General features: G+C 41.5%; 1 protein-coding gene across 1 annotated transcript in view; it reads left to right on the forward strand.

Moving 5' to 3' along the window:
• The window catches only part of PLBD1 (phospholipase B domain containing 1), a 50,839-nt gene extending 33,115 nt beyond the window's left edge, over positions 1 to 17,724 (forward strand). Inside the window, exons 6-11 of the mRNA XM_039461652.2 lie at positions 441 to 585; positions 8,614 to 8,814; positions 8,925 to 9,065; positions 13,663 to 13,848; positions 14,486 to 14,592; positions 17,441 to 17,724. Of these exons, the coding sequence (XP_039317586.1) occupies positions 441 to 585; positions 8,614 to 8,814; positions 8,925 to 9,065; positions 13,663 to 13,848; positions 14,486 to 14,592; positions 17,441 to 17,623 (963 nt within the window). The 3' untranslated portion in view covers positions 17,624 to 17,724. The remainder of the gene's footprint in view (positions 1 to 440; positions 586 to 8,613; positions 8,815 to 8,924; positions 9,066 to 13,662; positions 13,849 to 14,485; positions 14,593 to 17,440) is intronic.
• Positions 17,725 to 18,189: the final 465 nt, after the last annotated feature.

Genomic DNA, 18,189 nt, shown 5'->3' on the forward strand with positions numbered 1-18,189 from the left:
CTCACTGCAGCTGCCTCCTAGGTTCAAATGATTCTCCTGCCTCAGCTTCCCAAGTAGCTGGGACTACAGGCACGTGCCACCATGCCTGGTTAATTTTTCTTGCATTTTTAGTATAGATAGGGTTTCACCATGTTGGCCAGGCTGGACTCAAACTCCTGACGTCGAGTGATCTGCCTGCCTCAGCCTCTCAAAGTGCTGAGATTACGAGTGTGAGCCACCATGCCCAGCTAGAGTCTTCCATTTTGAATGTTAGAAGGAAGAGTCTGTTTTGGGCCACATTAAGGGTTAATCTTGGACTCCTTGACAATATTTTCTGGTAAAGAATATAGCAGTAAACACTTACCTGAAAGGGCACAATCCTCATATGCCTCTTACACTTAAGACAGTTGCAATCAGCTAACTATGGACATCTGTATGACTTACTGTGATTCTGGCTGTAGGTTCTTCCTGGATTTGAGAACATCCTTTTTGCTCACTCAAGCTGGTACACGTACGCAGCCATGCTCAGGATCTATAAACACTGGGACTTCAACATCAAAGACAAAGATACCAGCAGTAGTCGCTTGTCTTTCAGCAGTTACCCAGGTAAACGAATTTAAAGGAGTATTTGAGTACTTTGAGTACTATTCCAGCATAAAGCCTTAGTGATTCAGAGTTAACTGCAATGAGAGAAGAAATGTTTCGTGGTTAGTTCATTAAAAATCTTAAGTTATAAAACACTATTTTAAACTGATAACAACTTAACTTGGATTGCATACAAATATTCTAAGCTTCTATCTCCCCCTCTATTTGTAATTTTGTGCTTCAATTTACATCTTCTTCTTCTTCTTTTTTTTTTTTTTTTAAAGATGTGGTTTCTCCATGATGGCCAGGCTGGTCTTGAACTCCTGACCTCAGGTGATCCACCCACCTCAGCCTCCCAAAGTGCTAAGATTACAGGCGTGAGCCACCATGCCTGGCTTTTTAATTTTTTTAAAGATGGGGTTTCTCCATGATGGCCAGGCTGGTCTTGAACTCCTGACCTCAGGTGATCCACCCACCTCAGCCCCCCAAAGTGCTAGGATTACAGGCATGAGCCACCGCGCCTGGCTCTACATCTTCTTATATTGTGTATTCCTTAACAACTTATTATAACTACAGTTATCATTGACCATTTTGACTTTTATCTTTCTTACTAGAAATGTTAAAGATTATATCATGAGAACAGCATGGGAAAAAAAAAAAAAGAAGAAGAAATGTTTAAGATTATATACCACCGTTACAGTAATGGAGGGTTCTGAATTTGGTTGAGTTCACCTTTACCAATAAGTTTTGATTTTCATATTATTTTATGGTGATAATTAACATCCTTTCACTTCTATTGAGGCATTCCCTTAAGAAGGCTGATCTAATGAGCTGGTCCAGTTGAGGCATTGTTATAAGGCTGGTCTACTGATGATGAATTTTCTCAGCTTTTATTTATCTTAGACTCTATTATTCTTTATTTCTGAAGCATAGCTTTGCTGAGTATAGTATTCATGTTGACAGTTAATTTTTGTTTTTGGTTTTGTTTTTCTTTCAGTACTTTGAATATGTCATCCTATTCTCTTCTGCCTTGCAAAGTTTCTGCTGAGAAATCTGCTAATAGTCTATTGGTGATTGCCTTTTAAGTGACTTGCTTTTCTCTTGCTGCTTTTAGATTTGTCTCTCTGGCTTTGGCTTTTGTGAGTTTGATTATAATGTGCCTTGGTGAGGACTTCTTTAAGTTGAATCTAATTGGAGTCCTTTGAGTTTCATGGATCTAGATGTCCATATCACTCTCAAACTTGGGAATTTTCTGCTACTGTTTTGTTAAGCTTTCTGTGCCTTTCTCCAGCTCTTCTCCCTCTCAAGTTTTTATAGTGTGAAAATGTGTTTGCTTAATGGTGTCTCATCAGTCTTATAGGCTTTCTTCACTCATCAAGTGAAAAATTGTCTTTGGTTCAGAAATTCTCTGTTCTTCTTGGTGTAATCTGCTGTTGGAACCTTCCATTATATTTTTTAAATTCATTCATTAAAGTCTTCAGCACCAAGAGTTGTTTTTTTTTTCCTTTAATGATATCTCTGTTGAATTTTTTATTCATATCACAAATTGCTTTTCTGATTTTATTGAATCACCTATCTATATTCTCTTGAATCTCACTGATTTTCCTTAGGATTATATTTTTAAATCCCTTTTTATGGAAAATTGCCATTTCTTTAAGATCAGTTTTTGGAGAGTTGTGTTTTTTGGTGGAGTCATGTTTTCTTGCTTTTTCATGTTTCTTGTATCCCTGCATTGATATTTGGGCATCTGATAGAATGGATGCCTCTTCAAGTTTTATGGAGTTGTTATCATAGGGAAAGATTTTTGCCTGCAGATGTGTCCTAAGGTGTCAGTTGTGTAGGGTGCATTGGCTTTGGTTCCAGGTAGGTGCAGTAGTGTAGTCACCATGCAGTTTTTTCAGCTGTAATCAATGTTAGCAATGGCTATGGATGCCTCAGTGGCATCCTAGCCTGCAGGAGTTAGTATCGTTGCTCTGTCAAGTCCATGCATGGCCTTTCTGCTGGTGGCAGGGGTGCCAGGTTGTTTCATGTACCACAGGTGCACAAGGCCTACTCCAATAGGATTAGACACAGTCTATCCTCTGGGGGCAGGAGTGCCGGGCTGTTACACACATCACAGGTGCATAGGGATTGCTCCTTTAGGGTAAGGTGTGGGCTCCCTGCTGGTAGGATCATCTGTTCCTTGCGGGTCAGGACACCACATGGGTTAGGCATTAAGGTTATAGCTGTTGCACTGGTCCTATACTCTACGTAATTGAAGTTGAGATGCTGCAGCCACCGGGGCGGGGAAGATGGAGTGCCTCCTGGGCAGCCTATTCCTGGTGGTTAGGGAACTGTAGCTGCTCGACTGGGGAGTGGTGTGCTACTGCTTAGAAGCAGAGTGTACTTGCAGCAGAGCCTCAGGATGGGGAGAAAGAAATGGTGATTGGCCGGGCGCGGTGGCTCAAGCCTGTAATCCCAGCACTTTGGGAGGCCGAGGCGGGTGGATCACGAGGTCGAGAGATCGAGACCATCCTGGTCAACATGGTGAAACCCCGTCTCTACTAAAAGTGCAAAAAACTAGCTGGGCATGGTGGCGCGTGCCTGTAATCCCAGCTACTCAGGAGGCTGAGGCAGGAGAATTGCCTGAGCCCAGGAGGCGGAGGTTGCGGTGAGCCGAGATCGCGCCATTGCACTCCAGCCTGGGTAACAAGAGCGAAACTCCGTCTCAAAAAAAAAAAAAAAAATGGTGATTGCTGGCCCTCCAGAGCGCAATGCACTGTAGTAGTGGCTCCGGTCTCAAGATGGTGCTGTACATCACAGAGGAGAAGAAGGCACAATGGGGGATCATTTTTTGAAGTAATACAGCCATGTGAATGCCAGGCAGCTCCCTAGAATGGGTTCATGGCTTGTGAAAACTGCAGAATTCTCAAGCAGCAAAGACTGTAGGCGTTTTCATCTTTAATGGAGATTGCTGTGAGTTCTCCTTCTCCCCATAGGGAGAGAGCCTCCTGGTTTCAAACTGATCCTGACTGGGAAGACGGAGTAGCAAAGACAGAATGTTTCATTCTTTCTTATGCAGCCATCCCAAGTCTCCATGCTCCACTGGGTCTCTGCCACTCCCTTATTGTACTGTGCATAATTTCTTCAGAGCCCATATTCTGTATTCATGTCTGTGTCCCAGGACCAGCACAGAGCCTTATGTATTATAATCATTGAATAAATATTTATGGAAGGAAGGAGAAACGAAGGAAGGAAGAATGAATTAGAGGAAAAAACAGAGAGGAAGGAGACAGATTATGTCCACTTTAATGTGGACATGGTAGGAACTGTAAAAGAAAGTGGGGCAATAAAAGGAGAAGGTGAGGGCTGCCTAAGAGATCGCAGTTTCTATTGCAACTTCATTGCTTTCTGTTCATCCTGCCCTCCCCTTCATACCCTGGATTTGAGAACAGGAGTCCAAGATGTTCGGGAATTATTAACAAGGGACTTTAGATGCAGACCTATATATTCAGCACAGGATTTGTTTCTTGAAGCGAATCTTTTGTGGGATGATAAATAACATTAATGGGACATGACTATGTTTTTTGGAATTAGGCAGAATTTAAGTTTTAAATAAATTACTATAAACTTATGTTCAATTTGTTATTAAATAGAAAGGAAAATAAAACCCTGAATATGTGTTTGGCCTCTACCATGTACCTGGCTCTATCCGTGACACTATGCTAAACATTTTGTTTTTGTTTGTTTTTGGAGTTTTGCTTTCTGAGACAGGGTCTCACTCTGTCACCCAGTATGGAGTACAGTGGAGTGATCTTAGCTCACTGCAACCTCCGCCTCCCGGATTGAAGGGATTCTTGTGTCTCAGCCTCCTGAGTAGTTGCGACTACAGGTGTATACCACCACACCCGACAATTTTTTGTATTTGTAGTAGAGACAGGGTTTCACCATGTTGGCCAGGCTGATCTTGAACTCCTAACCTCAGGCGATTCACCCGCCTTGGCCTCCCAAAGTACTGGGATTACAGGTGTGAGTCACCGTGCCTGGCCTCAAAGGACTTTTCATTGAGGATCCCAGTAATGATGACCCCCATAAGGCTGAGGCTTCAAGCTTAACGATCTATAAGTGAGACTTTCTGGGTTGTACTTAGTGTGTTTCCCTAAGCATGTGTGTGTTCCTACTTTGCATTATATACGGGTATGCTATCACCTTCCCCATACATGTATACATACCTCTTAAACTTAGATGTTCCCCAGATTTTCCTGTGGAGCTTGCTGAAACTTGGAGTCCCAAGTGTCGTCCATAGAAATTCATATTTCATTGATCTGGGCTGTGGTATTTGTAACAAGCACCCTAGGCCATTCTAGCATACCGAATCCATAGTCCATCCTTGGAGACTGTGGGAGCCCTTGCAGTCTAAACAGCAAAATCTTTGCTTAGCCTTTTTTGTTTTGTTTTGTATCGCTTTATCACCCAGGCTGGAGTGCAGTGGCACGATCTTGGCTTACTTCAACCTCTGCCTCCCAGGTTCAAGCAATTCTCCAGGCTCAGCCTCCCCAGTAGCTGGAATTACAGGCATGTGCCACCACTCCCAGCTAATTTTTGTAGCTTCCTCCCTTCTACCTTTCCAGAAATTCTACCTTATTTTTCATACTTTTCTTGATTAACTGGTCATAAGATGATTTCCCTCAACTCCACCCTGTCTCGAGAAGCAATTTCCCATGAGTCAGTCTTCGTAATTGTTTCTAATGTGTTTGTTCCACGGTGTGTGTTGAGTAACTGTTGTTGGCATTTGCATGACTACATAGTGGTTACTGTTTATTTCTGTGATTCATTCTTTTTAAGTCTTGAAATATGATTTATTAACTGAGTTTCTTTTTATTTCTTAATTAAATTCAGTGAGAAATTTACCATGAAATATTATTCTTAGGCTGGCATTCATAAAACACTGGAGTGTTTCATTTTCTCCTGATCTCAAATAATCTGCCTTCCAAAGCTGCTAATGACAGATAAGAGCAAGATTATAATTTTAGTTGAGTGTGGTGGCTCACACCTGTAATCCCAGCACTTCGGGAGGCCAAGGCAAGAGGATCCCTTGAACTCAAGAGTTCAAGACCAGCCTGGGCAACAGAGGGAGACCCTGTCTGAAAAAAAAAAAAAAAGTTTAAAAAGATTATAATTGTATATAGTCAAAGAAATTTGTTTCTTTTAAAAGTCAGTGTGTCAGAACTTTGTCCCATCTCTGGGCCCTTTCTTTATTATCTTAAACTCTAAACTATAGAATTAGCCTCCTCGACTATAGTTTTTGCAGGCTAGTTCATTTTCTTTGCTCTAGAACTCTGGATAGCCTGTATGTTTCCATCTTCCTGTCCCTTTCATAAAGAATCTTGCCTTCAAATGAAAGACTACTCCTTAAGCGTTAGTACTTGTGTTATTCAATCACCTACACATATTAAAGAATGCCTGCCCTCTTGTGTCCAGAAAGACTGCTGCAGTAAGGAGTGAATTCGCAAACTTACCATTCCAGAAACACAGCATTCTACCCTACAGGGATTTTCTACCAGGGAGCTTTCTCAAGGCTGCCCAGTATGGTTGTACAGTTTGAGCACTGAAAAATGATCCTGGCCCGAGACGAATGAAAGCCATTTTACACTCTGTCAAGCCATATATCCTTGCCAGGCCATGTCTTTCTAGACAGGTGACCCATTAAAATTTCATCCAAGGGTACTTTAAGCCTTGTACCACTTGGAGTGTACAGTTTTCTCTAATTTATGCAAACCTCTCTGTGGCTTAATGGTAGCCTTTACAGGCTCATTAAGAGTTAGTGGGCCAAAAAAAAAAAAAAAACCCCCCAAAAAAATAAAATAATAATAATAAAAGAGCTGGACAGTCCTCTCATCGTGTAACTTTCCTACTCAAGAAATTTCAAGAAATTAAAATCAGATCGTTAGAACTGAATGACATCACTTAGTCCCAGGCTATCAGAAGAAGGATATAAGCAACAGAAAGGCAAAATGAGAATTGTCAAATTCATTAGAGGCAAGCAGGGAACTAAAATGCAGGCCCCCTGACTCCCAGTCCATGTGCTTACCTTCGGCTTCAGGTGACCCCTTTCTTTGACCCCCACCTTACTTATTCCATACTAGTTTAGAACAAATGGGTAATAGCATGCGTAAGGCTGGTGGGGTGATTTTACGTGATATGTGGACAAATATTTTTTGCATATTAGAAATGCATTTATTTTAATGTATTTCTTTGGGAAAAAACCAAAAACATAAAATCCATAGTTTCTTAGATATTGTGGCATGTGATAAGGCTAAGTATTTTAAGTTTAAAAAGTGAGTTAATTTGAAGAAAGATATGAAGTAGTGCATATGTCAAATAGCTTGATTTAGCCATTGACAATGTATACATATATCAGAATATCATTTTGTATGCCAAAATATATACAGTGTTTACTTGTAAGATATCAAAATATCATTTTGTGTAACAAACATATTTAATTATTGTTAGTTAAAAAATAAAAATATTAACTAAATAATAGTTTAGATAGTACTAGATATGGCAAAAATGATAAAAGTGGTAAAAAAAAATGGGAGAAATTCTAAACTATCTCAGTCTGCTCTGACTACTATGACAAAATACCTCAGACTAGGTAATTTATAAACTGTAGAAATTTCATTGCTCACAGTTGTGGAGGCTGAGAAGTCTCGTTAGACTTGGTGTCTGACGAGGCCTGTTTCTCACTGATGGTGCCTTCTCTCTGTGACCTCACATAGTGGACGGGGGCAACCCAGCTTCCTCAGGACTATTCTATAAGGGTATTAATCCCCTTCAGCAGTTGAACCAAAGGAACTTTTTTTTTTTTTTTTTAAATAGAGATGGGGTTTCACCATGTTGGCCAGGATGGTCTTGATCTCTTGACCTCGTGATCCACCTGCCTCGGCCTCCCAAAGTGCTGGAATTACAGGCATGAGCCACCGCTCCTGGTGAACCAAAGGAACTTATCACACTGGCCTCTTATAACTCCACCATTGGGGTCCTTTCCATTCTGACACTTCTTCAGCACTGACAGTTGGTCCATTACTGTCACTGATGACAATATATCCTGTTTTTATTACAGCTGTGCCTGACAGTCCATCCTTTCCATACTCATCCCAGTGTAAACCACAAAACAGGCCTTCAGAAAAGACTGTGACTTCACTGATTTTTCTGTGTTGCCTCCAACAGTTATAAAAAAGCATTGACCAAGAGTGTCAGTGCTTTAGTTTCAAAACCATGTTTACTTTTCTAAAGGTAGATGTTTTTCCATTTATAAAAATTATGTAGACTTAGTTGGGCGTGGTGGTTCACACCTGTAATCTCAGCACTTTAGGAGGCTAAGATGGGTGAATCACTGGAGGTCAGGAGTTTGAGACCAGCCTGGACAACATGGTGAAATGCCATCTCTACTAAAAATACAAAAATTTGCCAGGTGTGGTGGCACATTCCTGTAAACCCAGCTACTCAGGAGGCTGAGGCACAAGAATCACTTGAACCCAAGAGGTGAGTTTGCAGTGAGCTGAGATCACACCACCGCACTACAGCCTGGATGACAGAGCCAGTCTCTGTCTCAAAAAAAAGAAAAAAGAAATGAAAAAGTAGACTTACAGAAAATTTGAAAAATACGGGGAAGTAAAAGAAGAAAAAAAGGCATTCATATTCCTGCTAATGAGCCCCTGCTAATCCCCTCCCTAATTAAAAGTTCTGCAAAATCCTAACAAGTTGGGATTGATATCTGTTTATCATTCTGGAAACTCGCAATGTTCTGGATTTAACATATTTTTATTTCAAATCACAAAATAAATTTTCAATGGCAAATCCAGGGGTGGACATCTATTGGCACCTCTATAAGCAGCAGTTGGACTACTAGCACAGAGGTGACCCAAAGCCGGGAGAGGCTACTGCGGATCAAGGATAGTAATAACTGATATGCTTTGCAAAATGCATTGTGTCTGTAAAGCTCTTTGCTAATCATGATGGTTCAATATTCTGTGTATACATATGCTGATGTATTTGTCTTTCCTATAGGGTTTTTGGTGTCTCTGGATGACTTTTACATTCTTAGCAGTGGATTGATAATGCTGCAGACCACGAACAGTGTGTTTAATAAAACCCTGCTAGAGCAGGTGATTCCTGAGACTCTCATGGCCTGGCAGAGAGTCCGTGTGGCCAATATGATGGCAGACAGTGGCAAGAAGTGGGCAGACATCTTTTCAAAATACAACTCTGGTAAGTGACCCTGCGGAATAACTTTTAGGCAGAGACATATGTTTTGATTTAGGCTTGTTAAGCTGTAAAGTCATGCCCCTGTCCCGTCTTCATGTCTCCTGATATTTCAGGCACCTATAACAATCAATACATGGTCCTGGACCTGAAGAAGGTAAAGCTGAACCACAGCCTTGACAAAGGCACTCTGTACATTGTGGAGCAAATTCCTACGTATGTAGAATATTCTGAACAAACTGATGTTCTACGGAAAGGTACTTTCTTCATGCCATAAATTTGAGTATGTGTGTGTGCATATATGGTAAGGGAATGCACAGTGTGTGAATGTGTGATGGGGGAGGGTATGGTGGGGAGACACACTGGAGGAGAATGACCAGGCTTAGCACAACATGTAAACCTACGTCCCCAAGTCCTACAGGACAGTGTGCAGATTGGGACACAAATCAGGCATTCATGACCCTGTGATTTCTCATGGTTCTAATATTACCTTTTCTCCTGTGTTCCTGGTTAAAGCTTTAAGTTCAATTCAGCAAATGTTTATGGAGTGCTCCTGTGGCCCAGGGACTAGAAAAGCAAGGATGCAGAATCCCTGACCCCGAAGGACTCAGGAGTCTAATAGGGAAGCAAAGCACTCAAAGCAGCTGCTGGAACACAGGATGGGAAGAGCTGTCATCAGATCCGGTGTACCCGGCCCCATAGCAAACCTAAAGAGAACATGGCTGTTAGTGGGTGAAGTCAGAGAAGGCACTTCTGGAGGACAAGGAGTCCAGACATTTGAAACCAGAAGGCTCACTGCTTTGATTCAAATCTCAGTTCCTTAAAATCTCGGGCAAATTATTGAATCCCTCCAAGCCTCAGTTTCCTCATCTATAAAACAGAATCGTGATAGGTCCACAACCACGTATTTGTAATTTTTAAATTCCAAAACTCTAAAACCACAAATTGTTATTTCATTTCTTATGTTTCGTTTTGATTTTGTAGCCTAGCTCACTTGGTAGTACGGTAAGACCTGATCTGAACTCATTTGGCAGCAAAAACTGCCAGAAAGAAACTAAATGGTTTATAATTTGTACTTTTTTTTTTTTTTTAGATGGGGTGTCACTCTGTTGCCCAGTTTTGAGTGCAGTAGTGCAATCTCAGCTCACTGTAACCTCTGTCTCCCAGGTTCAAGCGATTCTCCTGTCTCAGCCTCCTGAGTAGCTGGGACTACAGGCACCTGCCACCATGCCCAGCTAATTGTATGTGTGGTTTTAGTAAAGATGGGGTTTACCATGTTGGCCAGGTTGGCCTTGAACTCCTGACCTCAGGTGATCCATCTATACCTCGGCCTTCCGAAGTGTTGTGCACAGCCTGTTTTTTAAAATTGTCTTTATTTCCTCTTAGAGAGACCATGCATACATTAGGCTACAGAAATATCATTTTTGATTATGAGGTGTTTCCCAAAGAGACTGTAATGTCATATAATCCATGCACTCCATTGTTGTGCTAAAATCTGAAAACCTCTAAATTCGAGGCTCATCTGGCTCCCAAGAAGGATGTAGGAGTGTGGACCTCTACAATTTCAGAGGCTGATCATGAGAATTAATAGAGATTAAGTAGATAGATTAATTGAGAGAAAATCTGAGCCTTAAAAGTCCCACTGGACAGTTCAGCCTTTATGTTTTAGAACAGGTGTCCCGAAACTACGGCCCACAGGCCGCATGCGGGCCCCCTGAGGCCATTTATCCAGCCCTCCACCACACTTCAGGAAGGGGCACCTCTTTCATTGGTGGTCAGTGAGAGGAGCATAGTATATGGTGGCCCTCCAACAGTCTGAGGGAAAGTGAACTGGCCCCCTGTGTAAAAAGTTTGGGGATGCCTGTTTTAGAAGTTGGGAGTTCCTGACAAGGGAGAGTGGACTGGGTGGGAAGAAAGGAGACTAGGTAGGAGACTATTGCAGTAGATCAGTGGGCAGATGAATAGACACAGAATCGAGATAAAGTGTGGACCCTGGGGATTGGGACCTGCTCCTTGGTTTTCCAGGTCCCCAAATTGATTTTGTAATGATGCCTAGAGTGAGCCTGGTCAGTGAAGACTGGTTCACACCAACTAAGTCCACTACGACTTATGCACGAAACAATTTTTTAAAGTGGGAGCTTTCATTGCCAGGCAGTTATGCTACCAAGCGGTGGACCTGCCTTCTTTGCTTGTTAGGAAAATCCATCCAAGAAGTCAAATCATTAGGTTGTTACTTGGTTAGCATATAGCAATCCAAAACAGAGAGCTCAGCTGCTCTTTCCAGTTGCTAAAAGCCTGAAAAAAATAGCATGCATCAAGAGAGAAACGCTTGCTAAAGTAGTCTTTTCGTCTTCGGACAGTTGCTGATAACGGAATGGTTCTCTGCAGTTCCATAGCTAGATCCCTTGAAACTCCCTAAGACTAAAAAGAGTTGGTAGTGATCTGTCTGTATTTTTCTTTCTTTTGCCAGAGGAAAGAATAGAGACTTAAATTCAGAGTACCTACTGCATTCTAGACACTCTTCTGGGCCTTTTACTTATGTTCTCTTGTTTGAGCTTTGTAATATACTACCACATAAGTGTTATTATTGTTGCCATTTTACTGTGAGTACAGAAAAGGTCAGAAAGACACATGTGTTTTGCCCACATTAAAAGTGGGGGGGCACATCTCCTAGCAGTTGGAAGCAACTGTGGTATGGTAATAGAAGTCCTGGATGTTTTAGTTAGAAGGCCTGTGTTCAGTCAAGTTTTGTGAGCCTAGGAAGACATCTGACCTCTTTGAAACTCTGTTTCTTCTTTAAAAAAAAAAAAAAAAAAAAAAAGGGATGGTAATACTTATACATCATCAGGTTGTTGTGAGATTAAACAAGTTGCCCTATTTTATTTATTTATTTTGAGACAGGGTCTCGCTTTGTCACCCAGGCTACAGTGCAGCCGCACAATCTTGGCTCACTGCAACCTCTGCCTCTCGGGTTCCAATAGTGCTTGGGCCACAGGCATGCACCCTAGTGCCCATTTTTTAAAATATTTGAATAAAAGCAGGGTCTTGCCATATTGCCCAGTCTAGTCTCAAACTTCAGAGCTCAAACAATCCGCCTGCCTCGGCCTCCCGAAGTGCTGGGATTACAGGTGTAAGCCACTGCGGCAGGCCAAGCTGCTCTATTTTAAGTGCTGTTATAAATCATGAAGCTTTATGAAATATGAAATATAAAGCAGACATTTTCTTTATTCATTTGAGCTGTTTTCACAAAGATAAATATACTAATCATCTAATGTTTACCAAGTATTAGATACTATTGTAAGCACTCCATCTGAATGCATTTAATGCTCATGCTTATGAAGATGCTTAATGCTGAACACTTAATGACGATGAGAAACTGAGGCACAGAGGGGTTAAGCAGGTGGCTCACACCTGTAATCCCAGCACTTTGGGAGGCCAAGGCGGGTGGATCACAAGGTCAAGAGATCGAGACCATCCTGGTCAACATGGTGAAACCCCGTCTCTACTAAAAATACAAAAAATTAGCTGGGCATGGTGGCGCGTGCCTGTAATCCCAGCTACTCGGGAGGCTGAGGCAGGAGAATTGCCTGAACCCAGGAGGCAGAGATTGCGGTGAGCCGAGATTGTGCCATTGCACTCCAGCCTGGGTAACAAGAGCGAAACTCCATCTCAAAAATAAAAAGAGAAAAAAAAAAAAAAAAAGAGGGGTTAAGCAGTTTGTCCAATGTTACATACGTAATAATGGCAGAACCAGGCTTCAAATCCAGGCAATCCAATTCCTTAGTCTTTGTAACTTGGATATGTTTTAGCAACAAATCTGTTTTTCTTCTGTAATTTCAATGTTATCCATATCTCAGTTCTTCCGATGCTGGCTCTGTTTCAGAATTAGCAAGGCTGAATGTCTTATCATTTGCTTTTTGTCTCAATAACGTCACCCCCAAAGAGGAGGTCCTGTACAACAATACAAAGGAGAAAGGCAGACAAGGGCCGAGAGAGGAATTGTAGAGGTAGGAGAGAACCCTGCATGGTGGAGACGTTCCTTGACTGTTCTGTAGGCAATAACCCAGGCCAGCGTAATCTAGGATGTCTCTGAAATTCTGCTTTTACAAGAGAGAGCTGTGTCACATGTATGGTGCTCAGTGACTACTGGTCTGTGTGGCCTTCACACACTATGAAGCTTTGAATGAAGCCGAGCCCTTATAAATGTTTAGAGTCAAAGGAATTAAAAGCCTAATGGAACCTAAAAGATCATCCCCAATCCCCTCACATTATGGACTTCTCTCCCTCCCCATTGACATCTTTCAAAAAAAGAAACAGAAACAAAATAAAACAAATGAGGTTACCTGCCTGAGACCAAGGTTTTAAGCCCTGAGCCTAGAATTCAGGCTTTCTATTTCCAGTGCTAGATTCTTCCACTTCCTCACGGTTAGCATTTGACATCTTCCTTTTCAGGGCCTCAATGAGAACAACCATTTCTTGGCATTTCAGTAACTAAATCCACTTAGATGAGCTCCCGAGACTACTTTGCATTATACTTTATTTTGCTCTATGGAGAATATGTTTATTTTCTGGCTTAAAGATTAAGAATTTTGGGTGAAAACCAGAGAATTCTGATGCTTTTCTTCCCCTAATGAAATCATCTAGAGGTATACTGATTCAGGCAATTTATAAGGCTGTTTGGTGGCCAGGGTTCACATTCAAAGCTTTATTTCTTATACATTGTTTTGTAATTAAACACCTGTACCCACTTTCAAAATAAATGATCATGGATAACATTTATTTTGCCCCCTATCTCTTCTTTTCTGTCTCCTTCCCTGTCAATCCCTCCCGTATGTCCCTTTCATTCCAAATCAGGATATTGGCCCTCCTACAATGTTCCTTTCCATGAAAAAATCTACAACTGGAGTGGGTATCCACTGTTAGTTCAGAAGCTGGGCTTGGACTACTCTTATGATTTAGCTCCACGAGCCAAAATCTTCCGGCGTGACCAAGGGAATGTGACGGATATGGCATCCATGAAATATATCATGCGATACAACAGTATGTAGCATATTTCTCAAGAATCATTCTTCAAACCTTCTTTTCTTCCCCATGGGTAAAGAATCCATGTAAGTTTATCATCTCTGTACTAGAAGGAATTATAAGAAGTTATTTAAGTATTTAGTATTTAACTAACATACATTTTATACTCAACAAATAAAACTTGGGCCTCCTTTATAAAATGAAAGCGTGTATACATTTTTTAATTGAAAAAAAATCATCTGTAAAACACAGAAGAAATAACTCATACAGGGTCCTTTATAATTTTTGTTCAAACACAAGTTTCCTTCCAAGGATAACAGCAGCTAATAAAACAAAAATTGGTCATAAATACTTCATTTTTTAATGAACAGCATCAAATTTGCATTTCTTTTGTTGGAAACAACTGATGCACAGTCCTCTCGTCTCTCCCATCCATTTTCCACCGTGTAACATTCTTACTGAGGGCAGGCCAAGGACTTACTCCTTCCTCACAAACCCAGGGACATGGCTCTATGTGGAAGCAGGCTGGGCTGAGGAGGCCTGTGGGGGTACCCTCTCTGATTAGGCTTTAACAGGCCCCAAAATCTTCCTTTGGAGAATTGTGTCTCTGAATCGCTAATACTCACTCTCTTCTTCACCTGTCTCTGTTTTCTAGATTATAAGAATGATCCTTATAGTAAAGGTGACCCCTGTAATACCATCTGCTGCCGTGAGGACCTGACCTCACGTAACCCAAATCCCGGAGGCTGTTATGACACGAAGGTAACATGCTATTATTGGCTTTTGAATTTGATTCCCACCAGCATACAGGCCTCTCCAAAGGCAAAGTTGCACAGGGTTTTATGGTGAGAAGCACAATAATGTGTCTAACCATAAACTCAACCCAGGAATCGGCTTTTTCAGAGATTCTGGTGGTAGGTCCCATTATCTAACTCCAAGTCCCTGCTCTGCCACTTGGTAGTAAATCACATAATTCCGTCATACTTCTGTTTCATCTGTGAAACGGATACAACAGTACTTACCTCATAAGGTGTTGTGAAAAATAAACCTTTAATCTCTGTAAAATATTTCGAGTACTTAGTGAGTTATTTGTAAATGCATACAATCATAATGATGATGTTATTGTCTTAAATTTAACCAGACTGGCCCAAGGTCCAAAGAACATATTCAAGCAGTGTGATTCCATGTTAAACATGAATTGAATTTAGCCGAAGGAACAAGTTTGGATTGGATGACTGAAGCACAGAGGTTTTTCACAATGTTAGAATTGATAAGTGCTGTAATGTGTCTCAAAATGAGTAATAAGTAGGTTTGTTATGGTGCGCTAAAGCCAGCTCACAGACATGCAAGAACCAATTGCTAGTTGACATCATGTTGATAGCTTGAAATCAGTCAAGTGGCCGGGCGCGGTGGCTTACATCTATAATCTCAGCACTTTGGGAGGCCGAGGCAGGTGGATCACAAGGTCAAGAGATCGAGACCATCCTGGTCAACATGGTGAAACCTCATCTCTACTAAAAATACAAAAATTAGCTGGGCATGGTGGTGCACGACTGTAGTTCCAGCTACTCGGGAAGCTAAGCAGGAAAATTGCTTGAACCCAGGAGGCGGAGATTTCGGTGAGCTGAGATCGAGCCATTGCACTCCAGCCTGGGTAACAAAAGTGAAACTCCATCTCAAAAAAAAAAAAAAAAAAAGCAGTCATGTGAAGTATTTACATTATGGAAATCAGCAAATACTACAAATCAGGAACTTTTTTCCTCAGAAAGATGGTTGTTAAAAATTGACCTGCCCACCACTGGATTTGGGATGTCTGAGGGTATCAGCCATTCGGTTGGTGTAATCATGCTACTGCATCCTTTTGCACTCTTGGCTTGGGTGTGTGTCTTTTCATCACCTGTCCCAAATTATCGAAGAAACCTGTCAGAGTAAACTGTTCATTCTGTCTTTGGCTCAAAAAATTATAGGAATGCTGACCCCAGTTACACATTATTCTCTATTAGCTGAATATCTAAAAGGGAAATACTTTAACATATTCTAAGTTCCAGCTCAATCTTCTTTTTAGGTGTGTGATGAAGGCAAAGCTTTAGACTCAGTGACTCTCAATGTTATGTTAACATTTTTTAAAAAAGGGATGGATGTAGAGAAGCTGGTGCAGATGAAACCCCAATGAATGCTTTTGTATTCCTTTTTAAAAATGGTATTTGCAAGCATTCAGTCAAGTGTGTGAAATTTGTATCCATCGCAGAATATACAAACAAAATCACCTCTGCTGCCTTGCCTGGGAGAACTCAGGCCAAGCTTCCCTCTACCAAATCTCACTTCCAGAGACAGAGACCTGCAGTTGTTTTTATCAAAAAGTTTCTGTTGAAGGATATTCTTTAAAAATATAATTTATCTCTGTAGAGTCATTTTGAATATGGGGGAAATCAGAAGCGATTATCTTTCCCCTCTAAGATTAAGATCCACCGTGAGTCAGTGGTTAACGTGTTTTTCAGAATCATGACCCTCAATTATTGACAGTGAGCTCCTTCTACTTTAAGACTCTGTTACCACCCTGATTAATAACTTTTTCTGAGGACTTCATGTATTCTAGGCTTTGCTTTGAGCATTGCTTGCACTTATCCTCATGCCAATTCTATGAAGTAGGGTTATCAGCCCATTTTACAAAGGAGAACACTGATTCACAGAGGGGTTGTGATTTTTTTTTTTTTTTTGAGATGGAGTTTCGCTCTTGTTACCCAGGCTGGAGTGCAATGGCACGATCTCGGCTCACCGCAACCTCCGCCTCCTGGGTTCAAGCAATTCTCCTGCCTCAACCTCCTGAGTAGCTGGGATTACAGGCACGTGCCACCATGCCCAGCTAATTTTTTTGCATCTTTAGTAGAGACGGGGTTTCACCATGTTGACCAGGATGGTCTCGATCTCTTGACCTCGTGATCCACCCGCCTCAGCCTCCCAAAGTGCTGGGATTACAGGCTTGAGCCACCGCGCCCGGCAGGGTTGTGATTTTTAAGTAAGTTTCGGAGCTAGAATTCTGAATATGAGTAATCTGACTTCAGATTTCACTTTTAGCTACATTGTTCATTTCACACACTTCTAGTCAATTCACATTTAATGCCAAATGGATATAGAAGACTATATCATATAAAGACAATGCAAAAGATGGCAAGAAAAATTTGTTTTAAAGGCAGCGCCCTGGTGCAGTGGCTCATGCCTGTAATCCCAGCACTTTGGGAAGCCGAGGCAGGTGGATCACCTGAGATCAGGAGTTCGAGACCAGCTTGTCCAACATGGCAAAACCCCGTCTCTACTGAAAATACAAAACTTAGCTCAGAGTGGTGGCCCGTGCATGCAATCCTAGCTACTCGGGAGGCTGAGGCAGGGGAATCTCTTGAACCCAGGAGGCAGAGGTTGCAGTGAGCCGAGATTGTGCCACTGTACAATCTTGTCACTGTGTCAGCCTGGGTGACCAGAGCAAAACTGTCTCAAAATAAAATAAAATATAAAAAGCTAACATTGTGACTTTGGAGGGGTGGGCGGGAAAGGCCATGGATTTAATTTTTTGCTGAATGATTTTCTAAAATGTCGTCCTCCTCTCTCTTTTCAGGTGTCAGATATTTATCTAGCATCTCAGTATACATCCTATGCCATAAGTGGTCCCACAGTACAAGGTGGCCTCCCTGTTTTTCGCTGGAACCGTTTCAACAAAACTCTACATCAGGGCATGCCAGAGGTCTACAACTTTGATTTTATTACCATGAAACCAATTTTGAAAATTGACATAAAATGAAGGAGGAAGATGAGGAACTAGGCTACAAATAAGATACCAAAGGCACTATTTTAGCTGTTTTTCCCATCAGAACTATGCAATAAAATATATTAAATTTGTCATTTTCATTTCCCACTGATTTTGTTTTTATAGCAAGCACTCACTACAAGGTAGAGCATTGTAGAAGAAATTATATAAAAATAATACTAAGCTTCAGCATACATGGTAATATACAAGAGGGTATGGCAGAAACTGCTCCTTCATTCAGCAGAATCCATATTCTCCTTTCATACCTGCTCACACAGACCACATCTCCCAGTGTCCCTCATATAGTTGTGCCACATGACAATTCTAGCCACTGGAACCCGAGATGGGTGCCACTTCCATGCCTGGCCCGTAAGAATGCTCCTATACTTTCCCCTTTCCCTGGATGAGTATGTCTAATGACAAAACCCTAGGGGAAGCTGGAGCTTCGTTTTCAAAGGAACCTCTAGCAGTTAGTGATTTTTCTGGTCACTAATAGGCATCAGTTGAGTCTTTTCGTGGTGTAGGCTAGGCATACAATACAGTAAACCTTACTGTTGCCT

Source organism: Saimiri boliviensis, chromosome 7, assembly GCF_048565385.1.
Source record: "Saimiri boliviensis isolate mSaiBol1 chromosome 7, mSaiBol1.pri, whole genome shotgun sequence".
Lineage (NCBI taxonomy): Eukaryota > Metazoa > Chordata > Mammalia > Primates > Cebidae > Saimiri > Saimiri boliviensis.